This window comes from Macroventuria anomochaeta, assembly GCF_010093625.1.
Source record: "Macroventuria anomochaeta strain CBS 525.71 unplaced genomic scaffold BU25scaffold_2, whole genome shotgun sequence".
NCBI classification, from domain to species: Eukaryota; Fungi; Ascomycota; class Dothideomycetes; order Pleosporales; family Didymellaceae; genus Macroventuria; species Macroventuria anomochaeta.
The window spans coordinates 713741-728627 of record NW_022985363.1 but is presented as its reverse complement, the minus strand read 5'-3'; the positions used below and the strand labels follow the sequence as shown (position 1 = coordinate 728627).

At 54.9% G+C, this 14887-nt stretch overlaps 6 protein-coding genes across 6 annotated transcripts; 1 reads left to right on the top strand and 5 right to left on the bottom strand.

The window, feature by feature from the left end:
• Positions 1 to 1292: 1292 nt before the first annotated feature.
• BU25DRAFT_417356 (uncharacterized protein) lies at positions 1293 to 2714 on the bottom strand (the record flags this gene model as incomplete). Its single annotated transcript, XM_033707801.1, has 2 exons — positions 1293 to 2614; positions 2666 to 2714. The coding sequence occupies 2 exons, from the start codon at positions 2712 to 2714 to the stop codon at positions 1293 to 1295; spliced, it is 1371 nt and encodes a 456-aa protein (XP_033566955.1).
• Positions 2715 to 3130: 416 nt separating this feature from the next.
• On the bottom strand, positions 3131 to 5352 carry BU25DRAFT_406072 (uncharacterized protein). Its single transcript, XM_033705189.1, has 2 exons — positions 5270 to 5352; positions 3131 to 4919 (listed from the first exon to the last, which is right to left on the bottom strand). The coding sequence occupies exons 1-2, from the start codon at positions 5276 to 5278 to the stop codon at positions 3420 to 3422; spliced, it is 1509 nt and encodes a 502-aa protein (XP_033566954.1). The 5' UTR covers positions 5279 to 5352; the 3' UTR covers positions 3131 to 3419.
• A 211-nt stretch (positions 5353 to 5563) lies between these two features.
• BU25DRAFT_406071 (uncharacterized protein) lies at positions 5564 to 6547 on the bottom strand. The gene is made up of 4 exons (XM_033705188.1): positions 6446 to 6547; positions 6107 to 6271; positions 5858 to 5970; positions 5564 to 5805 (listed from the first exon to the last, which is right to left on the bottom strand). The coding sequence occupies exons 1-4, from the start codon at positions 6497 to 6499 to the stop codon at positions 5796 to 5798; spliced, it is 342 nt and encodes a 113-aa protein (XP_033566953.1). The 5' UTR covers positions 6500 to 6547; the 3' UTR covers positions 5564 to 5795.
• A 158-nt stretch (positions 6548 to 6705) lies between these two features.
• Positions 6706 to 8533, bottom strand: BU25DRAFT_382526 (uncharacterized protein). The gene is made up of 2 exons (XM_033704245.1): positions 7285 to 8533; positions 6706 to 7230 (listed from the first exon to the last, which is right to left on the bottom strand). Exons 1-2 carry the CDS (start codon positions 8507 to 8509, stop codon positions 6929 to 6931), a joined length of 1527 nt encoding a protein of 508 aa, XP_033566952.1. The 5' UTR covers positions 8510 to 8533; the 3' UTR covers positions 6706 to 6928.
• Positions 8534 to 8897: 364 nt separating this feature from the next.
• On the top strand, positions 8898 to 12478 carry BU25DRAFT_487190 (glycosyltransferase family 39 protein). Its single transcript, XM_033711261.1, has 5 exons — positions 8898 to 9420; positions 9471 to 9760; positions 9811 to 11078; positions 11149 to 11637; positions 11687 to 12478. The coding sequence occupies exons 1-5, from the start codon at positions 9119 to 9121 to the stop codon at positions 12275 to 12277; spliced, it is 2940 nt and encodes a 979-aa protein (XP_033566951.1). The 5' UTR covers positions 8898 to 9118; the 3' UTR covers positions 12278 to 12478.
• Positions 12479 to 12743: 265 nt separating this feature from the next.
• BU25DRAFT_382520 (uncharacterized protein) lies at positions 12744 to 14886 on the bottom strand. The gene is made up of 2 exons (XM_033704244.1): positions 14843 to 14886; positions 12744 to 14793 (listed from the first exon to the last, which is right to left on the bottom strand). Exons 1-2 carry the CDS (start codon positions 14865 to 14867, stop codon positions 12782 to 12784), a joined length of 2037 nt encoding a protein of 678 aa, XP_033566950.1. The 5' UTR covers positions 14868 to 14886; the 3' UTR covers positions 12744 to 12781.
• Position 14887: the final 1 nt, after the last annotated feature.

The window sequence follows — 14887 nt, the reverse complement described above, 5'->3', positions numbered from 1 at the left end:
TGTTGCACGTGTTGAAGGCTCTCCTTATGGCTCTCGTTCCTTTTTCTCATTGCCACAGAGGATGCTTTCAGCCCAGAAGTGGCTCGCTCAGATTGAACCTTCCGTCCACGGCAACTTTGGTTCTTCTCTTAAGTTCCTATTTCCGCTCACCTCTCGATCTTGTTATTTTGGAATTTGCCTTGCAGTTCTGATGAAACTTGCTCATTTCGTTGCAGACACTGGCGCTTGCCCTACATCTTCCGTTCATCTTTCGGCTGTACTAGACCGCGGCAGTGATTTGTTACTTCTCGGCTCAGATACGGTGTGCCCCAAATGACACTTCCATGCGTGGATCTCTCTGCTGCATGCGTCCCTTATTTCACCCTTCGGCCTTTTTGCAGCACCTGATTATGGGCTAACAATTTAGACACAGCTCCCTCATCGCTCAATCCGTCGAGATCTGCCAGTTCCAGTATTGATTCACGCATGCATCCCCTCCGCTGCTTGTGGTTGAGTGAAGTCACTGCTTGGTACCACCGAGTGGCAACTGCCGCGTTGTATCACTGCACATGTCTTAGAGCTTCCCGATTGTTTCCTCCTTTCCATTCGCCGTTGATCTCATTGTCAGGAAACTGCCTTGCGGCTCGGAGGCAGCTTGTCTGTGGTCACAAACACAATGTGGGTGTTTCTCTATTTCTTTGATCGACCTGTAATCTCTGCTCACACTCTGATTTAGTCTTGGGCTGCAATGAAGGATTCTCTGTTCAAATTACACTAACGAGCCAATATCTGCTCCCCAGTGCCGGCCTCAGCATGCTGGATACCTCCTGACTCAAATGTTGGAATCTCAACATTCCCTTGTTCAAGTACTGCAGGCACCAATGCCCGGGGTATTGGCTACCTCCTGGGTACTTCACAGCAGTTTGATCCTGCTGTCTTTCCACCTGGACTCTCTCCAGGATTCCCCTTGGATATGATATGAGATCTCAAAACCCTGTCCTTTCAATACCGGACTCCCTTGTGCTCTTTCGACCGAAACCGAACAGACCCAGAAAACTGGCTGTGACACAATATGCTCGTAGTCACGTTCCTCACCGCAGACTCTCGCACTGAGAACCGAATTTTATGATCCATATTACATATGTTCGTATACCTCATTCCGGCACAGTCTCCAGCTCATGTATCCAAGCAGCAATATACTCCTGGTCCTCCGTCCCACACTCGGACTGCAAATCCTGTACCCAAGCCTTTGCCTTCCTCATCCTTTTCTTCGTCCTCTCATCCATATTCTCCCAATCCCCATGTCCTAACCATCAGAAGAACTGCCCTTCCTTCTTGCTTTCCGGCGCATCCACCTTCTCGCCCTCGTTCTGACCATACCCAGTCACGCCTGAGAGGAGACCGCCTACGCCCTTCCCTACGCCACCGAGTGTGCTGCCGAGGCCCCCGATCACATCGCCTTTTCCGAGCTTGCCTACGCCATCGCCGAGTCCGCCGGTTATGCCGCTGACGGCGTTCGATGCGCCTTTTCCTACGTTCCCAACCACGCCACCCACAGGGCCACCGACGGTCTTGCCCACACCACCAAGTCCGTCACCAACTGTATTCCCCAACCCCTTCCCAGCGCCCTTGACAGTGTTGCCGACGCCAGATGTAGCGCCTGCAACAGTACCTCGCACATCGCCTTTGCTCAGCGCGCCAGTAGTCTTGGACACTGTGCCTTGCACGCCCTTTGTCGTCGCGCCAGCAGTGTAATACAGGTTATCCGAAGCACCCGTAACAGTCTTGCCAACATTATCCGTTACATGCTTGACAGGCTTGCCGACGCCCCCGGGGACTCTGTCAAGGCCATTGCCCAGGGCGCCCGTTGCGGCATTTACACCGGAGTTTAGACCCGATGTCGCAGAGTCGCCGACTGTATTCACGAGGCCTGTCGTAGCGCTAACTGTTGTATTGGCAGCGCTCGAGGCTGCGCCGACGCCGCGGGACACGACGTTCTTCTTGGGCGCAGAGGCAGCTTGGCCTGGGGCCGGGTGAGCACGAATCACGGAGAGAGGGGTTGGCCACGTACCATCGATGTTCTTCTTCACGGGAGTAGCCTTCGCCGGGGTGGAAGCAGTCTTAGTCGCTGGGTTTGCCGCTGATTTTGACGGGTTCGCTGTCGTCTTGGTGGGCGTTGGTCCGGTGCCGGTCTTTACTGCGCTGGCGGGCTTGGAAGCACCAGCAGCGTTGAGTTTCCTAGGGACTTTCTTTACTGGTGTGGTAGTTGTGTCTGCGGCGCTGGTAGCTGCAGGCTTCGAGACATTGCTAACTACCGCCTTTCCTGTGGAGGTGGTGGTAGCTGCGGTCTTCTTGATAGGTGTTGCAGCAGATTTGGTTGGCGTAGCCGATGTAGTGGCAGCAGGCTTCGTCTCTGCGGCTGCCGCAGGAGTCCTTTGAATAGGTAGCTTCTTTTGTGTACCTAATGGTGTCCTCGGCTTAGCAGCCGGGGTAGCTGTGCCAGCGGCCTTCTTCACAGAAGAAACGGGTGTCGTCTTCGATGCAGCGGATTGTGTGGCCTTGGCTGGAGTAGAACCGACTGTCTTCTTCGATGCTGGTGTACTGCCTGCTGATTTCGCTACACTGTTGACGCTTGCTAGAGAATTGTGTTAGCCATTGGCTTTCAAGCCGTGGGTTCACTGCTTACATTGCAGCGCGCCAGTCTGCTTCTTGAGGTCGCCAACATTGTCTGTCATTATGAAGTTTGAGATTATACTCTTCAAAGCAAACGAGATGGAAATGATGAACAACGATCGCTGGAAAGATCAACGGTAATATGGAGCTCACATCATAAAGTTACACGCGGTGGAGTTCAAGACATCATAACCTCATACGTCATTCTTCGCCTGGATCCCTGTCGTGCAACTTGCGAGGCTGTGGGGAATCTTGTTTTCTGACACGGCTGATCGCCGTTGCAGGGTTGTTGGAGATTCTGGACCCTGTGCTGGTGAACTCCAAATCGCGCAGAATGGAGACTAATCCGCGTGTTCGTTCCTGGACGCGCCCCGCCTGAAGGCCCTCGACTGGCCATGGCGGACAACTAAACGCAATTCGCACCGTTGGAGCTAACCCATGGCCTTCCGGCTAACAGTAACCTTATTGATGGCTGTATCTAGACAATTGCCTACTCGTACAGAAATATACAAGAAGCCCTCCGGTGCATCCAATACTCCAAGACTCCATTCCAAGGAGGTATCCTTGGCCCAGCGATAAAACGCTGACGAAAGCTCCAAGTCCATGTCCGTCGTGCTTTGACTTGAACCCGTGTCCATGCTCTGGCTTCCTTCGCTTGCCGCACAGGAACCTATCCTCGTACTCCGACTTGACCGTGTGTCCGTGCTTAGACTTCCGCTGCCTATCAACGAGAAAGTGCGCTCATTTCTCATTCTCTTTACGAAATCCTATGCCTCCTTGTCCAGCTCTGCCTCCAAGCTGCCCAGCAGATCGGGCTCAGATTCTGACGGCGGAATAGAAGGTTGTTTTTGAGATGGCGCCTTTGTAGGTTCTGGTACCGGTACGGATACAAACGCTTCCGCAGGTTCCCCTGCAGGTATATCTACACTTGCAGGTACAGATTCAGTCTCTGTAGATGGGACTGGGGCTGGAATCGGTTCAGAAGCTACTGGCTCTGACGCGATCGGTTCGACCGATGTTGCTGAGGTGGGCAGCCGGGTTATCGAGTTTTGCCTGCTGTGGTTAACTGCAGATAGTGGGAAGTCTGGCGAACTGGATCGGTCTCGTACAGCGGTCGGCTCTGTGGGCTCTGTGGGCTCAGGTATCGATGTAGGTGCGGGTTGCTCCACTTCTACTGGAGGCTGGAGATTCTCAAGCGGAATAGTCGTAGATGCTTCTGTAACGATTGCCGACTCTATAGGAGCAGCGATTTCAGGCGCATCCGTCATCTCCACAACCGGAGCGCTGGTAGGCGCAATTGGTGCCTTTGACGGCGTTGCAGGAGTTCCATCCTCCTGGTCTTGCTCTTCGTCTTCCGATCCATCCTCACCAGACTCATCGTCCTCTCCAGCCTCACCCATCGGTGTATCACGATCAGACGGCTCCACCGATCCCCCTTCTCCTTGTTTCAAGTCGCGGATTGCAGGTATGTCGCCGCCTGCGACTGGTGCTGGAGTTCCTTGCCCCTCAGCACCTTCGACAAAGTCAACCCTCTTTCTACCTCTGCCTGGCCCTGCACGAGGGATGTGCTTCTGTTTCTTCTTCTTGGGAGGTGGCGGCCTTCTCCGCGGTGGTGTTTGCTGTAGGATATCATTTGCTACCACTATACCCTCTGCGTTCACCACACCAACTCCTTCAACAACTGTGCCAGGCGCTGCGATGACTGGTGCAACCTCGATAGCAGCATCTGTAGGGGCGACCTCGCCCTCGACAGCTTGCCCTTCTGGTGCCAGGACTTTGTAAACCGCCACGTTGCCTTCGGCGTCGAGTTTCTTGACTTTGGTTTCCCTCAACGGAGCTTGTACCTGACCGTTGATGTACTGTGATGGCAGACCTTTCCGTCTCTTTGCAAGATACTCGAGTTCCGGCGCTTCGTTGTGCCGCGCAACCTTAACATACTTCTTGATGGTAAACCCTACTGGCACTTCTTTGTGCTCTGTCTCCTCATCTTTCATCTCGTTATCATCATCCTCGGGTGGGGCTGGTGGTTTGATAGTGCGTCCAGAACGCGCAGCACGAAGCAACTGTTGTGAGTGCTCCGGTAACATATGTGAATCTCGTGGCATAGGTAGTTCAGGCCACGCGTTGACATCCACAGGCTTGCTGTCGGCAGCGTTTGGACCAATAGTAACCTCGATCTCCCTATACTGGTTGATGGGAAGTCCTTCCAGCACATTATGCTCAATCTGACCGCGGCCAGGTCTATTGGACCTGTCTCGGTTTCGAAACTAACCACATGATGTTAGCCAGGTATCGACAATCTGCATGTTGCGAACCCTCGAAGCAAAATTGGAGGGGGGCCCTGTATGGCTAGAAATTGACGGAGAGAGGGCAAGCAACATCTGTTAGATCAATTCCAGCCAGGTGCTTGTAACGTAGAGCTTCACGGGCTCTGCGAATATTCGCAACGCTCTTGGGTATTCTGGCCCCGCCTCCCTTCGCGATCGCCATGACCGTCATGATATGCGATTGATGATGAAATATAGTAAGGTCATAAAGATGGAAGCGCCAGACGTGAATGCAGCGGTGAATGCAATCGACGAGTGAAGTCAAGGTTGGCGAATTGAGAATGACGTACTCGAGACATTTTGGAAAGCAGCTGCTACAGCAGCGGGGTCGTGCAGGCGTCAGGTGTTTGCCGCGTTTGGTTGCGATGGGGCGGTGAAGGGTAAGGCAGGCGCGTTGGACGTGACCTCGAAGTCGCGTTGCGGTTGCTGCAACCGTGCGCGACTAGCGCCAAATCGAGCGAGCTCATCCATGGTCTGCAGTGCCACAGATGTGTGAGGATCAGGCCTCAGTCAGTGAGTCAAGGCAGTCATTGCAGACAGATGCACATTCAGAATTCGAGAACATGCATAAGAGTATTTCTTGGGGCTGATGTTCGTGTCTATACGCAAATACTAGCAACGCTGTTTGGCCCACAGCGACCGCCCTATTATACATTCATGGCAGCACAGAAGCGTGCGTTCAGGGTTGCACAAGACCCCAAAATCGTCTCAAACATCTGCCGAGTCTATGGCCCATCTGCTTGCTTGAAGGGGAGTGTATGGTGTTGTTACATGGTCCAACATTGACCTCTTCTTGAATGTAGCATATGAATGGGCTCAATCCCACCTGTATCTGCGTTAGCATCGTCTCGTGCATGGCAGGAGATCAGTCGGCTCACCCTTGGTCCTTCTGTCTGACAATGTCGTTCCTGTCGCCTGTCTGCTTGCCCTCCTTGCCGCCCTCGACGACTAATCGGTCGATCTGGTAGAACTGACTTATGACTGTTTGCCTCTGCAGCAGTATGTTAGCTGAGATTCTTAACACTTGTCAAGCCCTCTAGATATCCGCTCGCCCTGCGTTCATTCACACAATGACCCTACGCTCCCATTGTCCACATTGCTCTCGCCTCAGCGTAGCCTCAACGTACCTTCAGCATTTGCAACTCCTTCAGCCCCTTCTGCATAAGCTCTTGTACTCTCCTCTCCTCTCCCTCTTTCTGGTGTTCCCGGAAGGCATCGCGTGTTCTCCGCTTGGCGTACTCGCGGAAGTTGTAGGCGGCGAATTGACCGCTTTGTCGCAGCAGTGAGCGATACTGTACAGATGATGTTAGCTCTCTGATAGCTTTCAATCGTAGTTTTGCAATCGCGCGTCAATTGTGCTTCTCTTCGGACGGCTAGAGCAGGAGGCGACTGCTCGATGTCGCGTCACATTGCGAAAGTGCAGCATTGCATACGCGGCGGCGATTGAGGGGCGCTCGGGCACGTACAAGTGAGCGCACTTGGTAGGGCATATCGCCCTTCGTTGCTTGTGCTAAAGACATGCTGATTTGTGTGGATTACGGCGTTGTTGTCGAGCTACAGCAGCGGCACGCGCATGGAAATAATGTTGCTGATTAGGTCATAGGTCTGGGGTTGCGGCGAAAGCTTTGAGCCCGGCCGGCGAACGCGGAGATGCGTCCTCGGGCTCGAACGCGATTTAATGCACTCCATGTGGATGACTGTACTGGGTATTTGTATGAATAGAATTGCTTCATGGTATTTTGATGGGCAGTTGAGCTGCCAGAAGACGTTATACAAGATCTTCATCTCGATCTCCACCCGCCCTGGGTATACTTCGTACATGCGTCGAAACGCCTAAACTCCAACCCAATGCAGTAGATGTGAGCACGTGCACGCAGACCGCTTATGGCTTGCTAAGCAGTGGCTACGAAGCGCTTTTCGAAAATATGAATTTACCTTACCGTATCCTCTTAATGACGGTGCTTTTCCTGGATCCTTCGCAGTTGCTCTTGTACGTTCATTGACTGCATTTGCTGGATACGCGCAGCGTCCTTAGCAGGATCTGGCTGTCCATCATATGAAACAGCTGCCTTCTTTCTGCGGGCTTCTTCTTCGGCGGATACGGGCTGACCGGTAGCACCGTCGTAAATGTCGTCACGTTGGCTGGCAAAACGCTTGAGGTTGTTCGCAACATCTGCCGTATTGATCGTGGTCGAGTAGCGTTGCTCGGCCTTGTCTCGTTGTTCTTTCCAGCGCGGGTCAAGCAGCTCGACTGAGAGGGTTGTTAGCATCGAGTCCACAAGTACAAAAGGGTGGGGTGGCTTACTTCGAATGTGCTCATCGATCTCGTTCGCAGGGATGTTCTGCTTGCAGTTAGGGCACACGACCGGCGCAACATTGGCTTTCTTCGCCGCGCGGGGAACATAGTCTGTGACAATGCGACCAGGCGCTCCTCTTGTTGCAGCCTGCTGGCGCGCCCTCGCATCAGCCTCTGCCTGAGCACGCGCCTGCTCTTCCTCGCGCTGCCTTTGGGCTGCCATGTATGAGTAGTCCTGGGGCGGTGGTGCGTATTGTGGGTAGGCGACAGGAACCGTGGGTACGGGTGGTGCCACCGGGTAGGCCTGCTGTGGTGCCACATTCTGTTGCGTGGCATTGTAGTATGTGGACTCGTCAGGCATGGCTTCCTCGAGACGTCTTGTCGACAGGGAAACGGCGGCTTTCTGTTCGAGCGACTGCGACTGTAGATCGTTGAGCAGCGCGGGCGGAGGGAGATCTGCAGCATCGTCGGCCTCATCGAACAGCACTGTTGCAATAACGGTGAAATCATGCCAATCGATCGTGGCATACTCCCTCTTCTCGTCCTCGGCCTTCTTCTCTTCCTTCTCCTTTTGCGCCGAGACGTACTTGACGTACTCAGCACGGCCCTTCGCTCGCTCTAGAACATGGAAGCGGTTCTTGATATTCTGCTGCAGCTCCTCGATGCGCGCCTCTACTGTCTGCTCCTCCTCGAGTAGTATCTTGTATTGGTCGACAAGCGATCTGAAGAACTGGAAAAAGCTGTGGTTCGGTCGAAGGAAGTCGAACTGGAAGTGGCCAGACTCGCGGTTCCGTAGCTCCTTTAGCCAGTTCTCGCCGACGCGTGCTGTGTACAGAGCTGTCAGCTTCAGCACCTCAAGATCCTTAGCGCTGATATTTGGCATGCGCGCAGAGAAGCGAAACTTGGCTGGCTCTGGAGGTCCTTTTGGCTTCTCTGGTACAGGCTGGGCAGCGCCCTTTGCAGCGGGGCCATGGCCGGCCTTCAATTGCTCTAGATACCACAGGAAGTACGGGTTGTATGGGTCGTCGTCTAGAATGAAGGTAATCTGGCTTTTGGGGTCGTTGGCAATGCGCTGCTTGAGGCCGGCGAGTGCGGCATCGCCTCTACGATGAACGAAATCTGCGGTTTTGGCGGCACTGCCACGGACACTCGCTGGAGGAATGACGATATTCTCAGGAGGCTTGACGTCGAGATCTGCAGCTGCAGCAGCGCTGTCTCCATTTGTGACCGCCATGGTGGGATATGTATCGCGATAGAGCGGCGGAGGTGGAGCTGCACCGCCGAACAGAACTTCTGAACGGCAGGCGCGTTCCACGCTTGGCAGATCAGCAGGCAGGCGCGCACGGTCCCGTCCACGTTCACATCGCGAAGTACTTGGCGCGTTGTCAAAGGAAAATGATAACACTTAGCCGTTGCGTACAATTTTCTATACTACAGTGTAGACGTGTCAGTAGTCGCGTCGAGTGAATCTATATGTTACAGTGATTTCTCTTCAGTTGCTCACATTGATGACGCTGAATACGCGGCTGCTCCTCGAAATAGTTCTCGTTTCCCTTTCGAGAGATAGCGCTTCACGGGAGAGCCAGCTGTACTTTCTCCCCGAACCCCCCAGTACTAAGCAAGGACAGGGTACTTGATCTTCTGTGGCCCCCCTGGCGCTGCTCATAACCATTGCGCTGCCCACCTTTCGGCATTGACTTGCTGTCCCTTCGTACTCTCATTAAGACTCGTTGTTCTTGCTGAGAGCTGACAGGTGTTCTCCCACCACTTTCCTGGAGCTGTCCACGGTAGCTTCAGCCCACCACCTAGTCGAAACCACAATTTCTTGGGAGGGCCCGCCGCCATGGCGAACCGCACGGCATCGAACCAGTACCTGAGCGAAAAGCCGCAATCGCGCCGCTCAGGTAAATCACCGTCGCGCTCCCCTGCGCGCTCCCCAGCACGATCACCTGCGCCAAATGGACGAAAGCAACAGCAGAAAGCACAGGCAGTCCTGGGCTATCAGTCTGAGGGCGTGCAAGACCATGACATCTTCAACCTGCCGGGCTCCGATTGGCAGCTCCTAGGTCTCCTGACGGTCATTGCAAGTGTTGTGCGTCTGTTCAGGATAGCTCAGCCCAGCAGCGTTGTCTTCGACGAAGTCCAGTATGTCACCCCAATTGGCATGTGAATGCTAGCTAACATTGTGCCTTCAGCTTTGGTGGATTCGCGAGCAAGTACATCAAGGGCAAGTTCTTCATGGACGTTCACCCGCCGCTGGCAAAGATGCTCATTGCCCTTACGGGCTGGTTGGGTGGATTCAACGGCGATTTCGACTTCAAGGACATTGGCAAGGACTACTTGGAGCCGGGTGTGCCATACGTGACAATGCGTCTTTTCCCCGCGATCTGCGGTATCTTGACCATTCCCACCATGTTCCTGACTCTCAAGGCTGCCGGCTGCCGTACTACCACCGCAGCCTTGGGAGCAGGTCTCGTCATCTTCGGTAGGACTATGGCACTTCACTGGATCTGGACATATACTAATGTTGAACAGACAATGCGCTTGTCACCCAGTCCCGTCTTATCCTCCTCGACTCGCCCCTCATCATTTTCACTGCATTCACCGCGCTCGCCTGGACAGCCTTCACAAACCAGCACGAACAAGGACCAAAGAAGGCTTTCCAGCCAACATGGTGGTTCTGGCTGGCAGCCACTGGTCTCGGTCTGGGAGCTACAGCCAGTGTGAAGTGGGTTGGACTCTTCACAATCGCATGGGTCGGCAGCTTGACGCTTCTGCAGCTCTGGGTTCTGCTCGGCGACACAAGGACCGTCACCCCTCGATTGTGGTTCAAGCACTTCTTCGCCCGTCTGTTCTGTCTGGTCGTCATTCCCATCTCGTTCTATATGGCCATGTTCGCTATTCACTTCGTTTGCCTGGTCAACCCCGGTGACGGTGATGGTTTCATGTCCTCTGAGTTCCAGGCTACCCTAAATTCCAAGGGTATGCAGGATGTCCCGGCCGATGTCGCGTACGGAAGTCGTGTCTCGCTCCGCCACTGGAACACACAGGGTGGTTACCTCCACTCCCACAGCCACATGTACCCTACTGGTAGCAAGCAGCAGCAGATCACTCTCTACCCCCACAAGGATGAGAACAATATCTGGATCATGGAGAACCAGACTCTGCCGATCATGCCAGAAGATTACACTGGTCCTAACCTGACCAGCCCGAAGGCGTGGGATGACCTTGGGCCGTACAACATCGAGGATGGCGGTGTCATCAGGCTCTACCACATCACCACCGACCGCCGTCTGCACTCTCACGATGTCCGTGCTCCCGTCACCGAGGCTGACTGGCAGAACGAAGTCTCCGCCTACGGTTACGATGGATTTGAGGGTGATGCTAACGACTTGTTCCGCGTTGAGATTGTTAAGAAGCAGTCCGACGGAGCGGAAGCGAAGAAGCGTCTCCGAACTATTCAGACCAAGTTCAGGCTTGTCCACGTTATGACTGGCTGCGTTCTTTTCTCGCACAAAGTCAAGTTGCCTGAGTGGGGTTTCGAGCAGCAAGAGGTTACATGTGCGCGCGGAGGTACTCTACCCAACAGCATCTGGTACATTGAAGGCAATGTTCATCCCAAGATGGACGAGACAGCTGAGCGCGTCAACTACCGTAATCCTGGTTTCTTCGGCAAGTTCTGGGAGCTGCAGAAGGTTATGTGGAAGACCAACGCTGGCCTCACTGAGTCGCACGCTTGGGACTCTCGCCCTCCATCGTGGCCCACTCTTCAGCGCGGAATTAACTTCTGGGGCAAGAACAACGTAAGTGTCTCTGAAACGTACCTGAGTACCTCCTGGGTTCGCTGAGAGATGTTTTACTGACCGAGCGCAGCGTCAAATCTATTTGATCGGAAACCCTTTTATTTGGTGGACTTCCTCTGCCCTCATCGTCCTGTACGCCGCTATCAAGGGTTTTGCCGTTATTCGATGGCAGCGGGGTTTCCGTGACTACAACAATGTCACCTTCAAGCGCTTCGATTACGAAGTAGGTATGTCCATTCTCGGATGGGCTTTCCACTACTTCCCATTCTACCTCATGGCACGTCAACTGTTCTTGCACCACTACCTTCCAGCGCTCTACTTCGCCATCATGGCTTTCTGCCAGATTTACGATTTCGTGAGCTACCGTTTCGACATCTTCCGTCTTAAGAAGACTCCCGCCATTGGCCAAGCGGCAGCTGTTGGTATCCTTGCCATTGCTATCACCGTTTTCACCATTTACGCACCTCTCGCATACGGTAATGCATGGACCAAGAGCCAGTGCAACAACGTCAAGCTGTTCACCACATGGGACTGGGACTGCAACAACTTCCTTAACTCGGTAAGCTGCGATCCTTTTCTCACACGCGACATTGACTGATTTGATATAGTATGATGCCTACAGTGGCCAATCGACCGCTGTGCCCTCACTCTCTGCTGTGCCCTCGTCTGCGGCACCTCCACCGCCTGCACCTCCTGTCGCCGTGTCAAACGAGCAGCAGCAGCCGATCCAACAGGAGAAGAAGGCTGAGGGAGAGGCAGTCGTCTCGCCACCACCTGAGGGTGCCCCATCTGTCCCGGCTGACCTTCCCGTCGTCTCCAAGGAGGAGCGCGTGGAGTACCGTGATGAAAACGGCCGCATCCTTAACGAGGAGGAAGTCAAGGCTCTCGCTGATAAGGTCAGCTTCAAGACCCGCTACGAGACACGGACACGGATCGTCGATGCCCAAGGCAACGAGATCTACGAAGGCCTTGTCGATTCTCACGAGCCTGCCAAGGAGCACGGTGTCGCACCCCCTCACCCTGATGCAGAGGGCCGCAACCCCGAGACTCAGGAGGCTGTCGAGGCCGCTGAGGCTAGCGATGTCCCTCCCACAGTCGAGGCTGTTGAGGACCAGAAGAAGGAGCAGAGCATCGAGCGTGAAGTGAACGAGGCGAAGCCTGCCAGTGAGCAGCAGGCCGCTACTCAGGAGACGGAGTAGGTTTTTTTATGTCACATCTTCTGCAAAATGATGATAGATTTACGGCACACCATCTGGTGGTGTTGTCTCTCTTTTGTATGATATATTAGCGTTGGCATGGGCCATGGGCGTGTGGGTCGGGTCTGGTCAAGATATGGGTTGGAACGGCTGGATCGAGTTCGCATGTACACTCCTCACATCGAGTCTTTCAATACCATCCGCAAACGTCATGGTCTCGCCTATCCTGCATATGCAATCGTCGTGTCTTTCTCTGAAGTTACAGTATGGTCTTCTTGAATAGGATCGATAATCCTTGAAGACTGCTCATTTTACGTTCTTAATGTCATCGTTTGTAGGGAAGGATATGTTCACGCACACGTTCCACTCAAAATAGAAGATAGTCAGAACAGCAGATAGTCAGAAATGAAAATGCTTATACATTTAACAAAACTACAACAGATGCTCATGGCCGTCAGCATCTTGAACACCTCAACGCCTTAGCCATCCCATTTTGTTTATGCAGCTCTACAACGCATCAGCAGCCGCCTTCGCCTTCTCCAACTTCGCCCTCTTTCTCCTCAGGCCCTCAGACTCTGTATCGCGCTTATTAGCGCCGTACTCGATGCGCTTGAGCAGCTTCCTCTTCTTGTTGCTCAGCATCATCTTCTGCCTCTCGCGCTCCTCCTCTTCTGTTTTCCGCGCCTTGTCGGCTTTCTTGCGGATAGCGGCGTTCTGCTCCTTCTTGGTGGGTGCAGCCTTCTTGAGTGTTTTGCCTGTTGCCTCAGCCTCGAGCTCGGCCTGGTGTTGTAGGCGTGCGGCTTCGCCCTCGGAGATGTCAGATTCGGCGTCGGACTCGTCGTCGTCTTCGGCGGCTGGTGCTGCATCGTCGGCAGAGGAAGCATCGGAGTCGGAGTCGGAGTCGGAGGACCCGTCGACGTCCATGCCCTCGCCGACTTCGACGGAGCCGGCGCGGTCGACGATGGCGTCCATGTCCGCGTCGTCGTCCTTGGGGTCGAATGCATCCTCGTCGGCCTCGTCCTCGAACGCTTCGGCCTCGCCCTCGGGCTGCTGGGCCGCAAGGGGTAGGTTAGGATCGTACTCACCCTTCTTGGGCTTGACCCAGGGGCTCAGATGGGGTGGGAGCTCGGCGCCAGGGCCGTAGAGGTCGGGGCGCAGAAGCTTGCCCTGGTTGATGGAATCCCATACCCACTGGGGCTGGACGTATGTGCGGCCGGGCATCATGGAGCGCGGCCATTGCGCCTTCGGTGCGCCGTCTTCGGAGTCGTTGGAGACGGGGATGGCGGCGCCGTTGGCGAGCGAGGGGCGATCGATGATCTGGTGGGTGATGGAGGGGTCGGATTCGTTGGTTGTGAAGGCGCCGTCGCCGAGGATCGAGTCCCAGCCTACGCGCTTGCAGCCGAAGGCTCGGAGGATGAACTCGAGGGATGCACGGGGAGTCTCGCGGGAGAGGTAGAATGTGAAGGGTGCGAAGAGGGAGCCGGCTTCGGCGCGGCTGGCCTGGGGCTGGGGCAGGACGTCGCCGTCCTGAGCGGTTGGCTCGAACTTGTCGATGCCTTCAGTCGCCTGCTCTTCGTCGTCGTCCTCGGCGTCCCCGGCAGCGGCGACAATTGCTTCGGCGACCTCCTCTTCGACATCCCCCTCAGCTGCGATCCTGTCTGCGATAGCCTGCGCCTCGGGGTTGATCTCTGCGTTCTCGTCCTCGCCGTTTGCGCCACCGTTTGCGTCGACACCCTTGCCCTCAAGCTGGAAAGCCGCAAGCTCACCGCCCTGCTCGTCGCTCTTGGCGTTGAACTTGGGAGGGTATACGAGACCGACGGAGGTGTAGAGGCGGTAGTTGACGAAGCCAAGCAGTGTTGTGTAGAACTCGACGAACGTGCCCATGATCCTGAAGTCGATGTCTCCACCCGTGCGCTGCACGAAACGGTATGGCACGAGCCACAGGATGTCCTGGCCCTGAATTGTAGCCTGGTAGTAGATGCCCTTGATCGACAGGAACGACTTGCGCAGGGCGTGGGAGGTGATAACATAGTGCTCGAACTCGCGGGTCAGGCGCTGGCAGAGGGCAATCGTCTTCGCAGGGATGTGCTCGCTGGAGGGCAGGTTGGCGAACAGGAAGAGCATGGAGAGGGCATCGTCGAGGTCGCGGAGGGCGTCGACGAAGGTCGGGTAGCGTTCCTTGATGATGTGGTCGAGCTTGACCTTGGGCATCAGGTTCTTCTCGAGGCGCGCCGCATCTCCAGACTCGCCGCGACCGAGCGCGCGTCCAATCTTCTTTGCAACCGCCTTGTGCTCGCGGAACTTGGCCAGCAGCGGCTCATGCAGCAGGTACTGGATGTCCTTGGTGTAGTAGAAGGTGGTGGCAGCGGTAGAGCCCTTGGAGACCTTCTTCTTGTTGCGCGGCTCGCGGGGGTAGATTCCCTTGAAGATACATAATCTTCTGAAGTCGGGGAGCGAAATCTGCAGCTTCTTCACGGCGCGAGTACGGGTGATGTAGTTTTTCGCCGCACCAGAGGTGCCTGCAGGTGTTAGTATATGAAAGTGTACGGGTGCAGCATTCAAGCGTACCCTTCTTCTTGGAGCGACCGGCCATTGTGTGAGTTCTGGTACACT